This window comes from Salvelinus fontinalis, chromosome 6 (genome assembly GCF_029448725.1).
Source record: "Salvelinus fontinalis isolate EN_2023a chromosome 6, ASM2944872v1, whole genome shotgun sequence".
Lineage (NCBI taxonomy): Eukaryota > Metazoa > Chordata > Actinopteri > Salmoniformes > Salmonidae > Salvelinus > Salvelinus fontinalis.
In genome coordinates this window covers 61,747,347-61,767,591 of record NC_074670.1, presented here as the reverse complement: position 1 = coordinate 61,767,591, position 20,245 = coordinate 61,747,347, and the positions used below count along the sequence as shown (strand labels likewise).

General features: G+C 44.1%; 1 protein-coding gene across 4 annotated transcripts in view; it reads left to right on the top strand.

The window, feature by feature from the left end:
• Positions 1 to 20,245, top strand: part of LOC129858250 (relaxin receptor 1-like) — a 124,181-nt gene that overhangs the window by 45,438 nt on the left and 58,498 nt on the right. For all 4 annotated transcript variants that reach the window (XR_008759995.1, XM_055927357.1, XM_055927358.1 and 1 more), the window contains one exon: positions 202 to 285. Coding sequence is in view for 3 of the 4 variants with exons in the window: in XM_055927357.1 (XP_055783332.1) it covers positions 202 to 285 (84 nt within the window). In the remaining variant the exon portion in view is untranslated. The remainder of the gene's footprint in view (positions 1 to 201; positions 286 to 20,245) is intronic.

Here is a 20,245-nt window from a genome sequence, read left to right as displayed (position 1 = left end):
CTGGCTGAGTTATGGATATCAAGCTGATGCCAGGCTGAAAGTAGTTTATTCCTGCTGTCTTGTAGAAGGCATTAAATGACACCTTGGCCTGCACGTCTAAATTATCAATAAAAGTATGATACAACATTGATGTTTGCTGTAGGGTTTTACTTTGTATTATTTCTGACCAGTATAATAATGTGTTGATATTTTGTTTCCTAGGAGATAACAACGGATGGCCCCATCTTTTTGACAAGTATTTTGGGATGCCCATCATCGACATCGGGACCAAGTCCGATAAATGCTGTAAGTATATGAAAGTTATCCTTTTACTGCATTGGGCTAAATCAGGGTCACACAGAGTGTTTCTTGGTAGTCTCAAACAAATCAACATTGTTACAAAAGTATACACCTCACACATGGTTATGAGCTTTAAAAAAAAGACACATGTACCATGTCAGATAAAGATATTTAGAGTTTGCATCCCAATATTACACTTAATATACAGTACCAGTCAAAAGTTTGGACACATCTACTCATTCAAGGGTTTTTCTTTATTTTTACTATTTTCTACATTGTAGAATAATAGTGAAGACACCACACATATGAAATAACACATATTTGAATCATGTAGTAGCCAAAAAAGTGTTAAACAAATCAAAATATATTGTATATTTTAGATGCTTCAAAGTAGCCACCCTTTGCCTTGATGACAGCTTTGCACACTCTTGGCATTCTCTCAAACAGCTTCACCTGGAATGCTTTTCTAACAGTCTTGAAGGAGTTCCCATATATGCTGAGCATGTGTTAGCTGCTTTTCCTTCACTCTGCGATCCAACTCCCAAACCATCTCAACTGGGTTGAGATCGGGTGATTGTGGAGGCCAGGTCATCTGAGGCAGCACTCTCCTTCTTGGACAAATAGCCCTTAAAGAGCCTGGAGGTGTGTTGGGTCATTCTCCTGTTGAAAAACAAATGATAGTCCCACTAAGCGCAAACCAGATGCGATGGCGTATCGCTGCAGAATGCGGTGGTAGCCATGCTGGTTAAGGGTGCCTTGAATTCTAAATAAATCACTGTCGGTGTCACCAGCAAAGCACCCCCACACCATCACGCCTCCTCCTCCATGCTTCACAGTGGAAACCACACATGCAGAGATCATCCGTTCACCTATTCTGCGTCTCACAAAGACACAGCGGTTGGGACCAAAAATCTGAAATTTGGACTCATCAGACCAAAGGACAGATTTCCACCGGTCTAATGTCCATTGCTCGTGTTTCTTAGCCCTAGCAAGTCTCTTCTTATTGGTGTCCTTTAGTAGTGGTTTCTTTTGCAGCAATTCAACCACGAAGGCCTGATTCACACAGTTTCCTCTGAACAGTTGATGTTGTGATGTGTCTGTTACTTTCTCTTTGCTTATTTGAGCTGTTCTTGCCATAATATGGACTTGGTCTTTTACCAAATAGGGCTATCATCTGTATACAACCCCTATCTTGTCAGAACACAACTGATTGGTTCAAACGTATTAGAAAGGAATGAAATTCCACAAATTAACTTTTAACAAGGCATACATGTTAATTGAAATGCATTCCAGGTGACTACCTCATGAAGCTGGTTGAGAGAATTCCAAGGGTATGCAAAGCTGTCATCAAGGCAAAGAGTGGTTACTTAGAAGAATGTCAAATATTAAATATATTTAGATTTTTTTAACACTTTGTTGGTTACTACATGCTTCCATATGTGCTATTTCATAGTTTTGATGTCTTCACTATTATTCTACAATGAAGAAAATAGTAAAAATAAAGAAAAACCCTTGAATGAGTAGGTGTATCCAAACTTATGACTTGTACTGTACATCACTGTCACATGTGCTCCCTCTCCGGCCTCTAGGTCACCAGGCTGCTGATTATTGTACACCTGTCACCATCGTCACGCGCATCAGCGCCTCATGACACTCACCTGGACTCCATCACCTCCTTGATTACCTGCCCTATTTATGTCACTCCCTTTGGTTCCTTTCCCAGGCATTATTGTTTCTGTTTCAGTTTCATGTCTGTGTGCTGTTCGTGTGTCTTGTTTTGTGTTATGTTCCATTTATTCATTAGATATTCACTCCCTATACTTGCTTCCCGACTCTCAGCGCACTCCTTACAGAATAACGACTCACCAAAGGAAAGCATCAGGGAGAGTTTGTTTTGTTTTTGTGTTGAGGGTGATGTCGGGTCCGGGTGTCAGTACTGGAGCTGCCAGGGAGGCCGCAGGCGGTTCGTCAGACTCTCACGCCTCAGCTGGCTTGACAGGTTCCCAAGCCTCGGCGGGTTTGACGGGTTCCCCTGCCTCAGCTGGCTCGACAGATTTCCATACCTCAGCGGGATTGATAGGCTCCCATGCCTCAGCTTGCTCGACAGGTTCCCATGCCTCAGCTGGCTCGACAGGCTCCCATGCCTCAGCAGGCTCGATAGGCTCCTATGCCTCGACCGACGCACCTGGGGAGTTTTCAGCCGGCTCGTCAGGCTCTCACGCCTCAACCGGTTTGTCAGGTTTCGTCCCTCAGCGGAGGCAACCGGTCTGCTCCTGATCCCCTGGATCGTCCCTTTGGTTGGCGTCCTGCAGCTGGAGCTTCGTGCCGGGGAGGTGGTACTGTCACGTATGCTCTCTCCGGTGCTCTAGGCCGCCATACTCCCAGATCAACAGGTTTCCGCTCTTCAGCAGAGGTGACCGGTCCACTCCTGATCCCCGGGATCGTCATTTTGGTTGGCGTCCTGAGGCTGGAGCCGCGCATCGAGGAGGGGGTACTGTCAAATGTGCTCCCTCTCCGGCCTCTAGGTCACCAGGCTGCTGATTACTGCGCACGCCTTTCACCATCGTCACGCGCATCAGTGCCTCATGACACTCACCTGGACATCACCTCCTTGATTATCTGCCCTATTTATGTCACTCCCTTTGGTTCCTTCCCCAGGTGTTATTGTTTCAGTTTCATGTGTGCTGTTCATGTTTCTTGTTTTGTATTATGTTCCATTTATTTATTAAATATTCGCTCCCTGTACTTGCATCCCAACTCGCAGTGCAGCGCACTCGTTACAATCACAGAAGACTGAAATATAACAAAACCGTTTGACATAGAAACACTGGATTTTTGTTGTTAATTATTTTTAAATTAATAATTGTGAAAATATTAATCACATTCCACTCATGAGGCCCCTAGGTCATTTGACTGCAGGAAAGGGCTAGTCAGTGTACTCTGCCTTGCCTTGTTCCATTATGATTATGACAGGTAAGTTGGGTAAAATGTATTCGAGAACCAATGAGCAAGTATGTTAGTGCAGAATGACAACCTACCTTTGAATAAAACAAATATCCATCCATCTTTTTTGTGGCAGTTTTATAATAACTTCACAATTCAGCAGTCCAGAGGATTTTGTTACAGCCTTATTCTAAAATGGATAAAATACATTTTTGCCTCATCAGTCTACACACAATACCCCATAATGACAAAGCAAAAACAGCTTTTTTGAAATGTTTGAACATCTACAAAAAAACAGAAATGCCTTATAAGTATTCAGAACCTTTGCTATTAGACTCGAAATTGAGCTCAGGTGTATCCTGTTTCCATTGATCATCCTTGAGATGTTTCTACAACTTGATTGGTGTCCACCAGTGGTAATTCAATTGATTGGAGATGATATTTTTGATTGGATATTATTTCTTACACTGTTACCCCAGGAATTCTTAAGTCTTATTACATACAGCCGGGCGGAACTATTGGATATAAGAGTAACGTCAAGTTACCAACATTACAACCGGGAATACGACTTTCCCAAAGCGGATCCTCTGTTTGGACCAGGACAATGGATCGGATCCCAGTAGGCGACCCAAAATAACGGCGTAAACTGGAAACCACATATCCTGAGGCTGCATTTATTGTAGCTGGGGATTTTAACAAGGCTAATCTGAAATCAAGGCTCCTTAAATTTTATCAGCATATCAATGCGCGACCCGGGCTGGCAAAATTCTGGATCATTGCTACTCTAACTTCTGCGACGCATACAAAGCCCTCCTTCACCCTCCTTTCGGCAAATCTGACCACGACTCCATTTTGTTGCTCCCAGCCTATAGACAGAAACTAAATCAGGAAACGCCCGTGCTCAGGTCGTTCAACGCTGGTCCGATCAATCTGATTCCACGTTTCAAGATTGCTTCGATCACGTGGTCTGGGAAATGTTTCGGATAGCATCGGACAACAACATTGATGTATACGCTGATTCGGTGAGCGAGTTTATGAGCAAGTGCATCGGTGATGTTGTACCCACGGTAACTATTAAAACCTTCCCCAACCAGAAACCGTGGATTGATGGCAGCATTCGTGCAAAACTGAAAGCGCAAACCACTGCTTTTAATCATGGTAAAGTGACCGGAAACATGACCGAATACAAACAGAGTACCTATTCCCTTCGCAAGGCAAAACAAGCTAAGAGTCAGTTTAGAGACAAAGTAGAGTTGCAAGTCAACGGCTCAGACATGAGACGTATGTGGCAGGGTCTACAGTCAATCACGGATGACAAAAAGAAAACCAGCTCAGTCGTGGACACCGATGTCTTGCTCCCAGACAAACTAAACAACTTATTTGCTCGCTTTGAGGACAATACAGTACCACTGACATGGCCCAATACCAAAACCTACAGGCTCTCCTTCACCACAGCCAACGTGAGTAAAACATTTAAACATGTTAACCCTCGCAGGGCTGCCGGCCCAGACGGCATCGCTAGACACGTCCTCAGAGCATGCGCAGACCAGCTGGCTGGTGTGTTTACGGACATATTCAATCAATCCCTATCCCAGTCTGCTGTTGCCACATGCTACAAGAGGTCCACCATTGTTCCTGTTCCCAAGAAAGCTAAACGACTATCGCCCCGTAGCACTCACTTCCGTCATCATGAAGTGCTTTGAGAGACTAGTCAAGGACCATATCACCTCCACCCTACCTGACACCCTAGACCCACTCCAATTTGCTTACCGCCCCAAAAGGTCCACAGACGACGCAATCACAATCACACTGCACACTGCCCTAACCCATCTCGACAAGAGAAATACCTATGTAAGAATGCTTTTCATCGATTACAGCTCAGCATTTAACACCATAGTACCCTCCAAACCCGTCATTAAGCTCGAGTCCCTGGGTCTCGACCCCGACCTGTGCAACTGGGTCCTGGACTTTCTGACGGGCCACCCCCAGGTGGTGAGGGTAGGAAACAACATCTCCACCCGCTGATGCTCAACACTGGGGACCCACAAGGGTGCGTTCTAAGCCCTCTCCTCTACTCCCTGTTCACCCATGACTGCGTGGCTATGCACGCCTCCAACTCAATCATCAAGTTTGCAAACAACACTACAGTGGTAGGCTTGATTACCAACAACGACGAGACGGCCTACAGGGAGGAGGTGAGGGCCCTCGGAGTGTGGTGTCAGGAAAATAACCTCACACTCAATGTCAACAAAACAAAGGAGATGTTCGTAGACCTCGGGAAACAGCAGAGGGAGCACCCCCTTATCCACATCGACGGGACAGTGGTGGAGAAGGTGGAAAGCTTTAAGTTCCTCGGTGTACACATCACGGACAAACTGAAATGGTCCACCCACACAGACAGTGTGGTGAAGAAGTCGCAACAGCACCTCTTCAACCTCAGGAGGGTGAAGAAAACTGGCTTGTCACCAAAAACACTCACGAGTTTTTACAGATGCACAATCGAGAGCATCCTGTCGGGCTGTATCACCGCCTGGTACGGCAACTGCTCTGCCCACAACCGTAAGTCTCTCTAGAGGGTAGTGAGGGCTGCACAACGCATCACCGGGGGCAAACTACTTGCCCTCCGGGACACCTACACCACCCGATGTCACAGGAAGGACAAAAAGCTCATCAAGGACAACAACCACAACTGCCTGTTCACCCCGTTATCATCCAGAAGGCGCGGTCAGTACAGGTGCATCAAAGCTGGGACCGAGAGACAGAAAAACGGTCAATGGTCGGAACTAGAAGCACAAGCATTTTGCTACACTCGCATTAACCATGAGTATGTAACAAATAAAATTTGATTTGATTTGAGATACGATACCCTCGTGGAAGTTACAACAGCAAGAAAAAAGCATCCATTCAAGGTCTCTGATATTACATTCACTTTATGAGTCTTAACAGCTTCTGAATCTACATAAACTATAATATATGCAGTAAACAATTATTGAGTGCTGTAAACAATTATAGAGCATGTGGGACAGATTATTATTATTATAATTGTCAATGTAATAGCTTTCACTGTCACGTTCCAGACCTATTTCTGTTAGTTTTTATGTGTTAGTTGGTCAGGACGTGAGTTTGGGTGGGCAGTCTATGTTTTCTGTTTCTATGTTTATTTAAGGGTTGCCTGGTATGGCTCTCAATTAGAGGCAGGTGTTTGGCGTTTCCTCTAATTGAGAGTCATATTAAGGTAGGTTGTTTCACATTGTTTGTTGTGGGTGGTTGTCTCCTGTGTCAGTGTTTGTTGCACCATACGGGACTGTTTCGCGCGTTCTTCGTTTTATGTAGTCATTTTATGTAGTCATCCTGTTGTGCGTTCTTCGTGTTTTATGTAAGTTCGTATGTTCAGGTTTGTCTACATTCGTTTTGTTATTTTGTTAATTGTTCAAGTGTTTTCGTTTCGTGTTTTTTCCGTCTTGTTTAATTAAAACATGTCTAAACATCACGCTGCGTCTTGGTTCAATCCATGCTCCTCCTCTTCGGATGTAGAGGAGGAGGAGAACCGTTACATTCACTGTCTGCATACGTTTTTTAATCACAGTCATACGTTTTTTAATCACAGTGTCTATGAACATAATAAAGCCCAGATAAACAAACATTACATGGATGTCCAATAAATAATCTGAATGAATATTCAATTCACTGTGCATCAGCAGAAAATAGACCCATGGTACAGCGGTTTTAGAAACTTTTGCAAATGTATTAAAAATAGAAAACTGAAATATCACATTTACATACAGTTGAAGTCGGAAGTTTACATAAACTTAGGTTGGAGTCATTAAAACTGATCTTTCAACCACTCTCCATTTCTTGTTAACAAACTATAGTTTTGGCAAATCGGTTAGGACATCTACTTTGTGCATGACACAAGTAATTTTTCCAACAATTGTTTACAGACAGACTATTTCACTTATAATTCACTGTTCCACAATTACAATGGGTCAGAGGTTTACATACACTAAATTGACTGTGCCTTTAAACAGTTTGGAAAATTCCATAAAATTATGTTATGGCTTTAGAAGCTTCTGATAGGCTAATTCACATAATTTGAGTCAAATGGAGGTGTACCTGTGTATTTCAAAGCCTACCTTCAAACTCAGTGCCTCTTTGCTTGACATCATGGGAAAATCAAAAGAAATCAGCCAAGACCTCAGAAAAACAATTGTAGACCTCCACAAGTCTAGTTCATCCTTGGGAGCAATTTCCAAACGCCTGAAGGTACCACTTTCATCTGTACAAACAATAGTACGCAAGTATAAACACCATGGGACCACGCAGCCGTCATACCGCTCAGGAAGGAGACACGTTCTGTCTCCTAGAGATGAACGTACTTTGGTGCGAAAAGTGCGAATCAATCCCAGAACAACAGCAAAGGACCTTGTGAAGATGCTGGAGGAAACAGGTACAAAAGTTCTATATCCACAGTAAAACGAGTCCTATATCGACATAACCTGAAAGGCACTGAGCAAGGAAGCAGCCACTGCTCCAAAACCGCCATAAAAAACAGACTACGGTTTGCAACTGCACATTTGGACAAAGATCGTACTTTTTGGAGAAATGTCCTCTGGTCTGATGAAACAAAATAGAACTGTTTGACCATAATGGCCATCGTTATGTTTGGAGGAAACTTGCAAGCTGAAGAACACCATCCCAACCGTGAAGCACGGGGGTGGTAGCATCATGTTGTGGGGGTGCTTTGCTGCAGGAGTGTCTGGTGCACTTCACAAAATAGATGGCATCATGAGGATGGAAAATTATGTGGATATATTGAAGCAACATCTCAAGACATCAGTCAGGAAGTTAAAGCTTGGTCACAAATGGGTCTTTCAAATGGACAATGACCCCAAGCATACTTCCAAAGCTGTGGCAAATTGGCTTAAGGACGACAAAGTCAAGGTATTGGAGTGGCCATAGCAAAGCCCTGACCTCAATCCTACAGAAAATGTGTGGGCAGAACTGAAAAAGTGTGTGCGAGCAAGGAGGCCTACAAACCTGACTCAGTTACACCAACTCTGTCAGGAGGAATGGGCCAAAATTCACCCAACTTATTGTGGGAAGCTTGTGGAAGGCTACCCGAAACGTTTGACCCAAGTTAAACAATTTAAAGGCAAGACTACCAAACACTATGTAAACTTCTGACCCACTGGGAATGTAATGAAAGAAATAAAAGCTGAAATAAATCATTCTCTCTACTATTATTCTGACATTTGACATTCTTAAAATAAAGTGGTGATCCTAACTGACCTAAGACAGGACATTTTTACTACGATTAAATGTCAGGAATTACAAAAAATGAGTTTAAATGTATTTGGCTAAGGTGTATGTAAACTTCTGACTTCAACTGTAACTATTCAGACCCTTTACTCAGTACTTTATTGAAGCACCTTTGACAGCGATTACAGCCTCGAGTCTTCTTTGGTATGATGCTACAAGCTTGGCACACCTGTATTTGGGGAGTTTCTACCATTCTTCTCTGCAGATCCTCTCAAGCTCTGTCAGGTTGGATGGGGAGTGTCACTGCACAGCTATTTTTAGATCTCTCCAGAGATGTTAGATCTGGTTTAAGTCCAGGCTCTGGCTGGGCCATTCATGGACATTCAGAGACGTGTCCCGAAGTCACTGCTGCTTTGTCTTGGCTGTGTGCATTAGGGTCATTGTCCTGTTGGAAGGTGAATCCTCGCCCCATTCTGAGCGCTCTGGAGCAGGTTTTCATCAAGGATCGCTCTGTACTTTGCTCCATTCATCTTTCCCTCGATCCTGACTAGTATCCCAGTCACTGTCCGTGAAAAACATCCCCACAGCATGATGCTGCCACCACCATACTTCCCCGTAGGGATGGTGCCAGGTTTCCTCCAGACATGACACTTGGCGTTCAGGCCAAAGAGTTCAATCATGGTTTCATCAGACCAGAGAATCTTGTTTCTCATGGGCTGAGAGTCCTTTAGTTGCCTTTTGGCAAACTCCAAGCGGGCTGTCATTTACCTTTTACTGAGGAGTGGCTACCGTCTGGCCACTCTACCATAAAGGCCTGATTGGTGGAGTGCTGCAGAGATTGTTGTTCCTCTGGAAGATTTTCCCATCTCCACAGAGGAACTCTGGAGTTCTGTCAGAGTGACCATCGGGTTCTTGGTCACCTCCCTGACCAAGGCCTTTCTCCTTCGATTGCTCAGTTTGGCCGGGCGGCCAGCTCAAAGAAGAGTCTTTGTGGTTCCAAACTTCCATTTTAGAGTGATGGAGGCCACTGTGTTCTTGAGGACCTTCAATTCAGTAGAAATGTTTTGGTACCCTATCCCAGATCTGTGCCCCGACACAATCCTGACTCTGAGCTCTACGGAGAACCGCATGGCTTTGTTTTTGCTCTGAAATGCACTGTCAACTATGAGACCTTATATAAACAGGTGTGTGCCTTTCCAAATCAAATCAAATCTAATCTAATTTTATTTGTCACATACTCATGGTTGGCAGATGTTAATGCGAGTGTAGCGAAATGCTTGTGCTTCTAATTACGACCATTGAGTAATATCTAACAAGTAATCTAACAATTTCACAACAACTACCTTATACACACAAATCTAAGTTTAGGGATGAAATAAGAATACGTATATATGGATGAGCAATTACCGAGCGGCATAGGCAAGATGCAATAGATGGTATAAAATACAGTATATATAACATATGGGATAAGTAATGCAAGATATGTAAACATCATTATTAAAGTGGCGTTAGTACAGTGACTGGGGATCCATTTGTTAGAGTGGCCAATGATTTCAAGTCTGTATGTAGGCAGCAGCCTCTCTGTGTTAGTGATGGCTGTTTAACAGTCTGATGGCCTTGAGATAGAAACTATTTTTCAGTCTCTCAGTCCCAGCTTTGATGCACCTGGACTGACCTCGCCTTCTAGATGGTAGCGGGGTGAACAGGCAGTGGCTCGGGTGGTTGTTGTCTTTGATTATCTTTTTGGCCTTCCTGTGACATCGGGTCTATAAGAAGCTTTTACTATAAGAAGTAAAATGTTACTGTTACTTTGTCGTTAAAGGTAGAGTCAGTGATTCACCTGATTCACAAAGTAAACAGCAATATTAAGCCGACTTCCGTAAAAGCTATGAGTGTGAAGCGCACGGCTACACTTCTCCGCTGTTTTGGTCCTGCAGTTGTTCCATTGCAACAGAGTAAAGCACACCTGTGCATGCCTCAGTTGCGGTGACCCTATTACCGCTACACCGGTGGTCACTAGTCATGAAGTAGTCAAATTCCATGTGATTGTTTAGTCATGGTAATTAGTCTTCTCCAAGCTCTGATGCTGCTGATGGTCATTAGTAGCCAACCAAACTTGCTAACTGCCTGGTACTTAGCTCTCTACTGTCCCTCTAATCACTCTGACATCAATGCAAATGTTATCGAAAATCTAATCAAACCCTTCATGAGAGCCCATTAGCTCATTTTGCGCAACATTTCTATAGGCCATGAAATTGCACGAGAAAACAGTGATGGCCTCTATTAAAAAGAGGAGGACCCAAAAGCTTTCTATATGCTAGGCCTACTATATTTGTTTCTCAAATACTTTCCTAATATTAAGCTAATACTAAGCGCATTTCTTATCTATACAATGGGAGTATAGCCTACCTGGCTGGCATGAAAATGAACCATAGGAAAAGCGTCCTCCAAGTGCCAAGATGACATGTCTTTTTTACCCTGCCCTTGTTTTGAGACAGGTGTATGATAATGGTCCATTCTAAATCAAAACAAATTTCACACATCTATTATTTAGTAGATGTAAAGACAAGATTCAATCAAGAATAGTCTAATGGTTAGAATATTAGCCTATCACTTGTGAATGATGCCCAGCTTAAGGCAAGGAACAATCCCTTTTTTTAAAACTTTTTTGAATCATAGTCGCACACCTCATGAAGCTTAGCCCATAGTTCTATATGTTTTGATAAGGTTTGTATCATAACCAAAGTGGCCAAATAACTTTAAGCACATGAATCTGCTTTACAAGGGGTGTAGAGCCTTACTGGCATACATAAGCAGCGCATGAGTTTCAAGTTTGGGTAAGATCATTTTCACCATAAAAATGCACCTTCATAACAAAAGCATTACATGGATAATCGCATTTGTGGTCACTTCTGATAAGGGCGTTTTCCCGCATATGGAACTTTTGTGCTTATAGCCTACTGCCGTAATATTAAGAAATAGCCTAATAGTTTATCATCATTTTAATCTAAAAGTTCTGATCTGTTGTGTCAGCCTCATTGTGTAAAAAAAAATGTATGCTGGTGTTTGTTTTAATTTGGGATCTATCGCATCCCACAACTGTCCCAGACTATGTTTGTTATATTTATTTCTCGCACAGAATATAATAGGTCAACTTTTGTACTATGGGGGATAGTACAATATGCACCTCGGAATTGGAAACTACGCGAGCAGTTGCGCCCTCGATGTGTCTGTTCTTCACTTGTAGCCTGTGAGAAAGACCAGATGTGATGGAGAGATGTGTGAAGGGCTGCAAAAGGCATGGATTTTTTTAGGGTGCATTATGGCCACACAAAGGGGATGCCGCCGGGAAATTCGAAGCATTGTCAAGTGCTTCTCAAATTGTGAATGAGAGACTGTGTGTACAGCCTGCGCAAAAAAAACAAAGCAGAGCTCATGACTTTCAAGCAACTTTTTTCAAATCATCATTAGAGTCACATCATGCAGCCTTACAATGTATTAAATATCAAAACATATAGCCCAGCATTTGGAGAACAACTAAAATGACCTTAATAACTCAAAATGAAGCATATAGGAGTACCTATTTCTTTGTTAACCACAAATCGTTTGGAAAAAATATCCTTTCTATTTTATTCAGCTTTGTTCCATTGTATTCTTCATACTTTAAAATAATAGAAAATAATGGAATTCTAAGCAAACCTTGTCTGCTAAATGAGCTAGTGTAGCCCACAGACATATATATATATATATATATATATATATATATATATATATATATATATATATATATATATATATATATATATATATATATGGCATAGCCAGATCAGGACCTAACATAAGGACAACTCAGAGTATGCTATTCTGTTCTTCACTACATTTTCTTCATATCATGTTTCTTTATACCTGTCTAAAATAAATAATGGATTTATTGTGAAGGTGTAGGCTATATATATTACATGGATTTATTTTACTTTTTAAAATGTAGATGTTCCATAGGTCTGCATCAGTGACGTTCATGCTATGTGTGAAAGCCAGGAGATGCTAAATGTGTTTTATGTTAATGAACGGTCAATTACCATGAGACCGACAGTTATTTGCTTGACAATCACCGGCTGATGAAATTTTGTGACCGCCACGGTCCTATATGTGATTGCTTCGACATATATCACACTTTAATTTAAATTTTTTGTCCAGACTCAAGTCATGTCATGTACCACTGACTCCAAATCCAATTCCCTGCAAACAAGAATACAAGTTCTACAATATTGCAACCCAACTATTTTATATTTAACCAGGCAAGTCAATTAAGAACAAATTATTATTTGAAGAGACGGCTTGGCAAGAGGCAAAAGGCCTCCTGTGGGTGCGGGGTTCAATGTAAGACAAAACTGACAGCACAGACAAGACTGGCAACAGCACAAACACAACAGCAAACAAACAGTGGATGTGTGTGTGTGTGCGTGTGCGTGTGCGTGTGCGTGTGCGTGTGTGTGTGTGTGTGTTTGCAGGCATGTGTGTGGTGTGTGAGAAGTAAAACAACATGCTTCCTTATGTAACAGTATAACTTTAAACCGTCCCCTCGCCCCGACACGGGCGCGAACCAGGGACCCTCTGCACACATCGACAACAGTCACCCACGAAGCAGCGTTACCCATCGCTCCACAAAAGCCACGGCCCTTGCAAAGCAAGGGGCAACACTACTTAAGTCTCAGAGCAAGTGACGTAACTGATTGAAATGCTACTAGCGCGCACCCGCTAACTAGCTAGCCATTTCACATCCGTTACACTCACCCCCCTTTCAACCTCCTCCTTTTCCGCAGCAACCAGTGATCCGGGTCAACAGCATCAATGTAACAGTATAACTTTAAACCGTCCCCTCGCCCCGACCCGGGCGCGAACCAGGGACCCTCTGCACACATCAACAACGGTTGCCCACGAAGCACGGTCGTTACCCATCGCTCCACTAAGGCCGAGGCCCTTGCAAAGCAAGGGGCAACACTACTTAAGTCTCAGAGCAAGTGACGTAACTGATTGAAATGCTACTAGCGCGCACCCGCTAACTAGCTAGCCATTTCACATCCGTTACACTTACTTAAGGCAAAACAAACTACTGACATCCGGTGACAACTAGAAACAACTACGTCTCAACAACCTGTTCATCTATTTGTCCTTTGAACTCCTCCAGGGACACCAGGTCCTGGAGGTGTAGGTTGGCTTAGAGGGAATTCCAAGACCAGTGGTATGAATAATGAACCTTTTTCCATGCTCTGTTCAAATTTTCAGGACTGTTTGGACTGCTCAAGATTGAGCTTATATGTGTTTTCATTTCGAGGTAGAAGAGAGGAGTCCTGTCCTTTTGTCACAGACTGAAGACCCAAGTAGGAAGCATGTATCATTGAGGGTTTATCCCATTGATTTGGCCTGTATGAAGTTCCTCCCACTTGTATGAAGTTCCTCTCAGTGGTTATAGCTGTAGTGAAAAATGCATTTTTGTACTCGCCAGGGCCCTATTCCCTATATAATACTCTACTTTAGACCAGGGCCCTATATAATACTCTACTTAAGACCAGGGCCCTATTCCCTATATAATACTCTACTGTAGGCCAGGGCCCTATATAATACTCTACTTAAGACCAGGGCCCTATTCCCTATATAATACTCTACTGTAGACCATGGCCTTATTCCCTATATAATACTTTACTTTAGAACATCAAAATAAATGTTGAGCCTTCCCTATAAACTATGCTATTTCAAACATCTCATGGCAACCATTTCAATTGAAATGACATAACACAAACCATTCCCATGTATACTGAAAAAATATATAAAGATAAAATGCAACAATTTCAAAGATCTTTCTGAATTACAGTTCATATACGGAATTCAATTAACTGAAATAAATGCATTAGGCCCTAATCTATGGATTTCACATGGCTGGGAATACAAATATGCATATGTTGGTCACACAGGGGTGAGGATCATAAAACCAGTCAGTATCTGGTGTGACCACCATTTGCCTCATGCAGCACGACACATCTCCTTCGCATAGAGTTGATCAGGCTGTTGATTGTGGGCTGTCGAATGTCCCACTCCTCTTCAATGGCTGTGAAAAGTTGCTGGATATTAGCTAGAACTGGAACATGCTGTCATACACGTCAATCCAGAGCATCCCAAATATGCTCAATATCTGTAATGTCTGGTGAGTATGCAGGTCATAGAAGAACTGGGACATTTTTAGCATCCAGAAATTGTGTACAGATCCTTGCGACATATTGCTGTGCATTATCATGCTGAAACATGAGGTGATGGTGGTGGATGAATGGCACAACAATTACGTCACGGTATCTCTGTGCATTCAAATTGCCATCGATAAAATGCAGTTGTGTTTGTTGTCCATAGTTTATGGCTGCCCATACAATAACACCCATCGCAACCATGGTGTAAATTCTCTAAAACAATGTTGGAGGCGACATATAGAAGAGAAATTAACATTAAATTCTCTGGCAACAGCTCTGGTGGACACACCTGCAGTCAGTATGTCAATTGCACGCTCCCTCAAAACTTGAGACATCTGTGGCACCCACTCAAGTGACGCACCCCTCCTGTGGAAAAACTGCACATTTTAGAGTGGCTTTTATTGTCCCCAGCAAAAGGTGCACCTGTATAATAATCATTCTGCTCAAACAGCTTATTGATATACCACACCTGTTAGGTGGATGGATTATCTTGGCTAAGGAAAAATGCTCACTAATTATGTCAACAAATGTGTGCACAAAATTTGAGCGTATGTGGGTGATAGCTCATGACTGGAGGGCAGCTCATGACTGGAGGGCAGCTCATGACTGGAGGGCAGCTCACCAGCTCATGACTGGAGGGCAGCTCATTACTGGAGGGCAGCTCATGACTGTAGGGCAGCTCTGGCAGCTCCTAACTGGCTGGCGGCTCTGGCGGCTCCTGACTGGCTGGCGGCTCCTGACTGACGGACGGCTCTAGCGGCTCCTGACTGACGGACGGCTCTAGCGGCTCCTGACTGGCGGACGGCTCTAATGGCTCGGGACAGACGGGCGGCTCTGAAGGCTCGTGGCAGACGGATGGCTCAGATGGCGCTGGGCAGACGGATGGCTCAGATGGCGCTGGGCAGACGGATGGCTCAGACGGCGCTGGGCAGACGAGCAGTGCAGGCGGCGTTGAGCAGACGAGCAGTGCAGGCGGCGTTGGGCAGACGGCCGACTCTGACCTGCTGAGACGCACAGTAGGCCTGGTGCGTGGTGCCGGAACTGGTGGTACCGGACTGGAGACACGCACCTCAAGGCTAGTGCGGGGAGCAGGAACAGGGCACACTGGACTCACGATGCGCACTATAGGCCTGGTGCGTGGTACCGGCACTGGTGGTACCGGGCTGAGGGCACGCACCTCAGGGCGAGTGCGGGGAGAAGGAACAGTGCGTACAGGGCTCTGGAGACGCACAGGAGGCTTGGTGTGTCGTGCCGGACCTGGAGGTACTGGGCTGGAGACACGCACCACAGGGAGAGTGCGTGGAGGAGGAACAGGGCTCTGGAGACGCACTGGAAGCCTGGTGCGTGGTGTTGGCACTGGTGGTACTGGGCTGGGGCGGAAAGGTAGCGCCGGATATACCGGACCGTGCAGCCGTACTGGCTCCCTTGAGCACTGAGCCTGCCCAACCTTACCTGGTTGCATGCTCCCCGTAGCCCGTCCAGTGCGGGGAGGTGGAATAACCCGCACTGGGCTGTGTTGGCGAACCGGGGACACCATGCATAAGGCTGGTGCCATGTACACCGGCCCGAGGAGACGGACTGGAGGCCAGATATGTAGAGCCGGCTTCATGGCACTTGGCTCAATGCACACTCTAGCCCGTCCAGTGCGGGGAGGTGGAATAACCCGCACCGGGCTATGTACCCGTACAGGAGACACCGTGCGCTCTTCCGCATAACACGGTGTCTGGAAGTGGGCGCAGGTTTCCTACCTGCCCTCGCCACACTACACTTTATCCCCCCCCCCCCCCCCCAATAAATTTTTGGGGTTTCTTCACGGGCTTCCAGCCCCGCTTCCGTGCTGCCTTCTCAGACCACCGCTCCTGGGCTTTAGCTGCCTCCATCTCTTCCCGAGAGCGGCGATCTTCTCCAACCTTAGCCCAGGGTCCTTCGCCGTTAAATATTTGCTCCCATGACCATTCCTCCTGGTACCGCTGCTGCTGTCGCTGCTGCCCGTTGCCACGCTGCTTGATCCTTGTTTGGTGGGTGGTTCTGTAACGGCAATCTAAGTCGTCCTCAGACGAGGAGAGGCGAGAAGGATCAGAGGAACAATACGCAGCGTGGTAATTCTCCATAATGAATTTAATCAAAACAAAACAATACACTATACAAAATAACAAAAGAACATACCGTCACAGTCCTAGCTGGTGCAGAACACAAACACAGAGACAGGAAACAACCACCCACAATCCCTTCACAAAACAATATATATATGATTCTCAATCAGGGACAACGATTGACAGCTGTCTCTGATTGAGAACCATATTAGGCTGAACACAGAAACAGATGAACTAGACACACAACATAGAATACCCACCCCAACTCACGCCCTGACCAACTAAACACATACAAAACAACAGAAAACAGGTCAGGAACGTGACAGCGTATGGAGCATTTCTGGGATCTTTTATTTCAGTAGCTTTCCTATTGGGGTCCACATTAAATGAATTCATATTATCAAATCAAATGTATTTTATATAGCCCTTCTTACATCAGCTGATATATCAAAGTGCTGTACAGAAACCCAGCCTAAAACCCCAAACAGCAAGCAATGCAGGTGTAGAAGCAGGGTGGCTAGGAAAAACTCCCTAGAAAGGCCAAACCTAGGAAGAAACCTAGAGAAGAACCAGGCTATGAGGGATGGCCAGTCCTCTTCTGGCTGTGCCAGGTGGAGATTATAACATAACATGGCCAAGATGTTCAAATGTTCATAAATGACCAGCATGGTCAAAAAATAATAATCACAGTAGTTGTCGAGGGTGCAACAAGTCAGCACCTCAGGAGTAAATGTCAGTTGGCTTTTCATAGCCGATCATTGAGAGTATCTCTACCGCTCCTGCTGTCTCTAGAGAGTTGAAATCAGCAGGTCTGGGACAGGTAGCACATTCGGTGAACAGGTTAGGGTTCCATAGCCGCAGGCAGAACAGTTGAAACTGGAGCAGCAGCATGGCCAGGTGGACTGGGGACAGCAAGGAGTCATCATGCCTGGTAGTCCTGAGGCATGGTCCTAGGGCTCAGGTCATCCGAGTTAGAGAGAGCATACTTAGAATTAGAGAGATCATACTTAAGTTCACACAGAACACCGGATAAGACAGGAGAAATACTCCAGATATAACAGACTGACCCTAGCCCCCCGACACATAAACTACTGCAGCATAAATACTGGAGGCTGAGACAGGAGGGGTCAGGAGACACTGTGGCCCCATCCGATGATACCCCTGGACAGGGCCAAACAGGCAGGATATAACCCCACCCACTTTGCCAAAGCGCAGCCCCCACACCACTAGAGGGATAACTTCAACCACCAACTTACCATCCTGAGACAAGCCCATAAAGATCTCCGCCACGGCACAACCCAAGGAGGGGCGCCAACCCAGACAGGAAGATCACGTCAGTGACTCAACCCACTCAAGTGACGCACCCCTTCTAGGGACGGCATGGAACAGTAAGCCAGTGACTCAGTCCCTGTAATAGGGTTAGAGGCAGAGAATCCCAGTGGAGAGAGGGGAACCGGCCAGGCAGAAACAGCAAGGGCGGTTCGTTGCTCCAGAGCTTTTCCGTTCACCTTCACACTTCTGGGCCAGACTACACTCAATCATATGACCTACTGAATAAATGAGTCTTCAGTAAAGACTTAAAGGTTGAGACCGAGTCTGCGTCTCTCACATGGGTAGGCAGACCAATCCATAAAAATGTAGCTCTATAGGAGAAAGCCCTGCCTCCAGCTGTTTGCTTAGAAATCCTAGGGACAATTAAGAGGCCTGCGTTTTGTGACCGCAGCGTACGTGTAGGTATGTATGGCAGGACCAAATCGGAAAGATAGGTAGGAGCAAGCCCATGTAATACTTTGTATGTTAGCAGTAAAACCTTGAAATAAGCCCTTGCCTTAACAGGAAGCCAGTGTAGGGAGGCTAGCACTAATATGATCACATTTTTTGGTTCTAGTCAGGATTCTAGCAGCCATATTTAGCACTAACTGAAGTTTATTTAGTGGTTAATCCGGGTAGCCGGAAAGTAGAGCATTGCAGTAGTCTAACCTAGAAGTAACAAAAGCATGGATTAATTTTTCAGCATCATTTTTGGACAGAAAGTTTCTGATTTTTGCAATGTTACGTAGATGGAAGAAAGTTGTCATTTAAACAGTCTTGATATGTTCGTCAAAAGAGAGATCAGGGTCCAGAGTTACGCCGAGGTCCTTCACAGTTTTATTTGAGACGACTGTACAACCATCAAGATTAATTGTCAGATTCAACAGAAGGTTATTACACACTCAGGTTTGAAAGGGCACACAAAGGTTTATTCAATGTTATTACGTTCGTCGTAACGAGGAGACCAAGGCGCAGCGTGATTTGAATACATACTTCTTTATTTAACGAAGAATACTGAACAAACTATACAACACAAAAAAACGACCGTGAAGCTAATATGACGAGTGCTGACATGCAACTACATATAGACAATAACTCACAAACCAAACTGGAAAATGTTAACCTAAATAGGATCCCCAATCAAGAGACAACGATAAACAGCTGCCTCTGATTGGGAACCAATTCAGGCCACCATAGACCTACATATGCCTAGACTACACACACACCCCTAGACAATACAAAACAATCATACCCACCCTCGTCACACCCTGACCTGACCAAAATAATACAGAAAACATAGAATACGAAGGCCATGGTGTGACAATTGTCTTGAAGTGATATGGTTGCCATCAAATATGTGTTTTTTCAATGAACATTAGAGCAAAATGGTCATAAAATATGATAGAAATGAACAATGAATGGACTCCACCACTGTCTGGAGCAATATGACTCCTTCAGTTGTTTTACCTTTAACAGGTCCCAAAATCTAATATTGTTCTCCAACTAACCATGTTCATTACTTTTGGGCATGGATTTGAAGATGGATATTGCTTCTCTGGATGTTTCAAAGTGAAAGTATTTATAGGGACATAATTATGTCTTTAGTGGTTGCCAATCAGTGCACAATGCAAAATGTCACGGCATCGGAAATGAGTTTTCATCATTAATAGACGATAAGAGTATCACATTTAAATGAGGCCTTTCATCAGATGTCCATATAACAGTCTGTGTAGGATATGGGGTGTGCTCATCTACAATTACTGCTCTTCAAAAGTATTTGACAGAAAAACACCATCCTAGTCTAATTGCTCTCTCCACATCCATTTGATTCACATTTCATTGTTATTTAAAAGTATGTTCTTTAATATAGTTTTATACCATTAATCTGCCTACACTGATAATTTTCCCTTCCGCTAATTTTCTCCGGAATCTGTTGTTGTGTTGTCAGTGGTGATTTTAGTATGTAAATCTTGGTGTGGCAAATTCAATATTTTTTTCTTTATGGATTCCAGCAAAGCAACTACACAACACAACACACAACACTAAACAATACATAATAGTTGCACTGTAATGGGAACAAATGGTGCCCACACACTGTTAAGACCTCCATAAAGCTGTCCC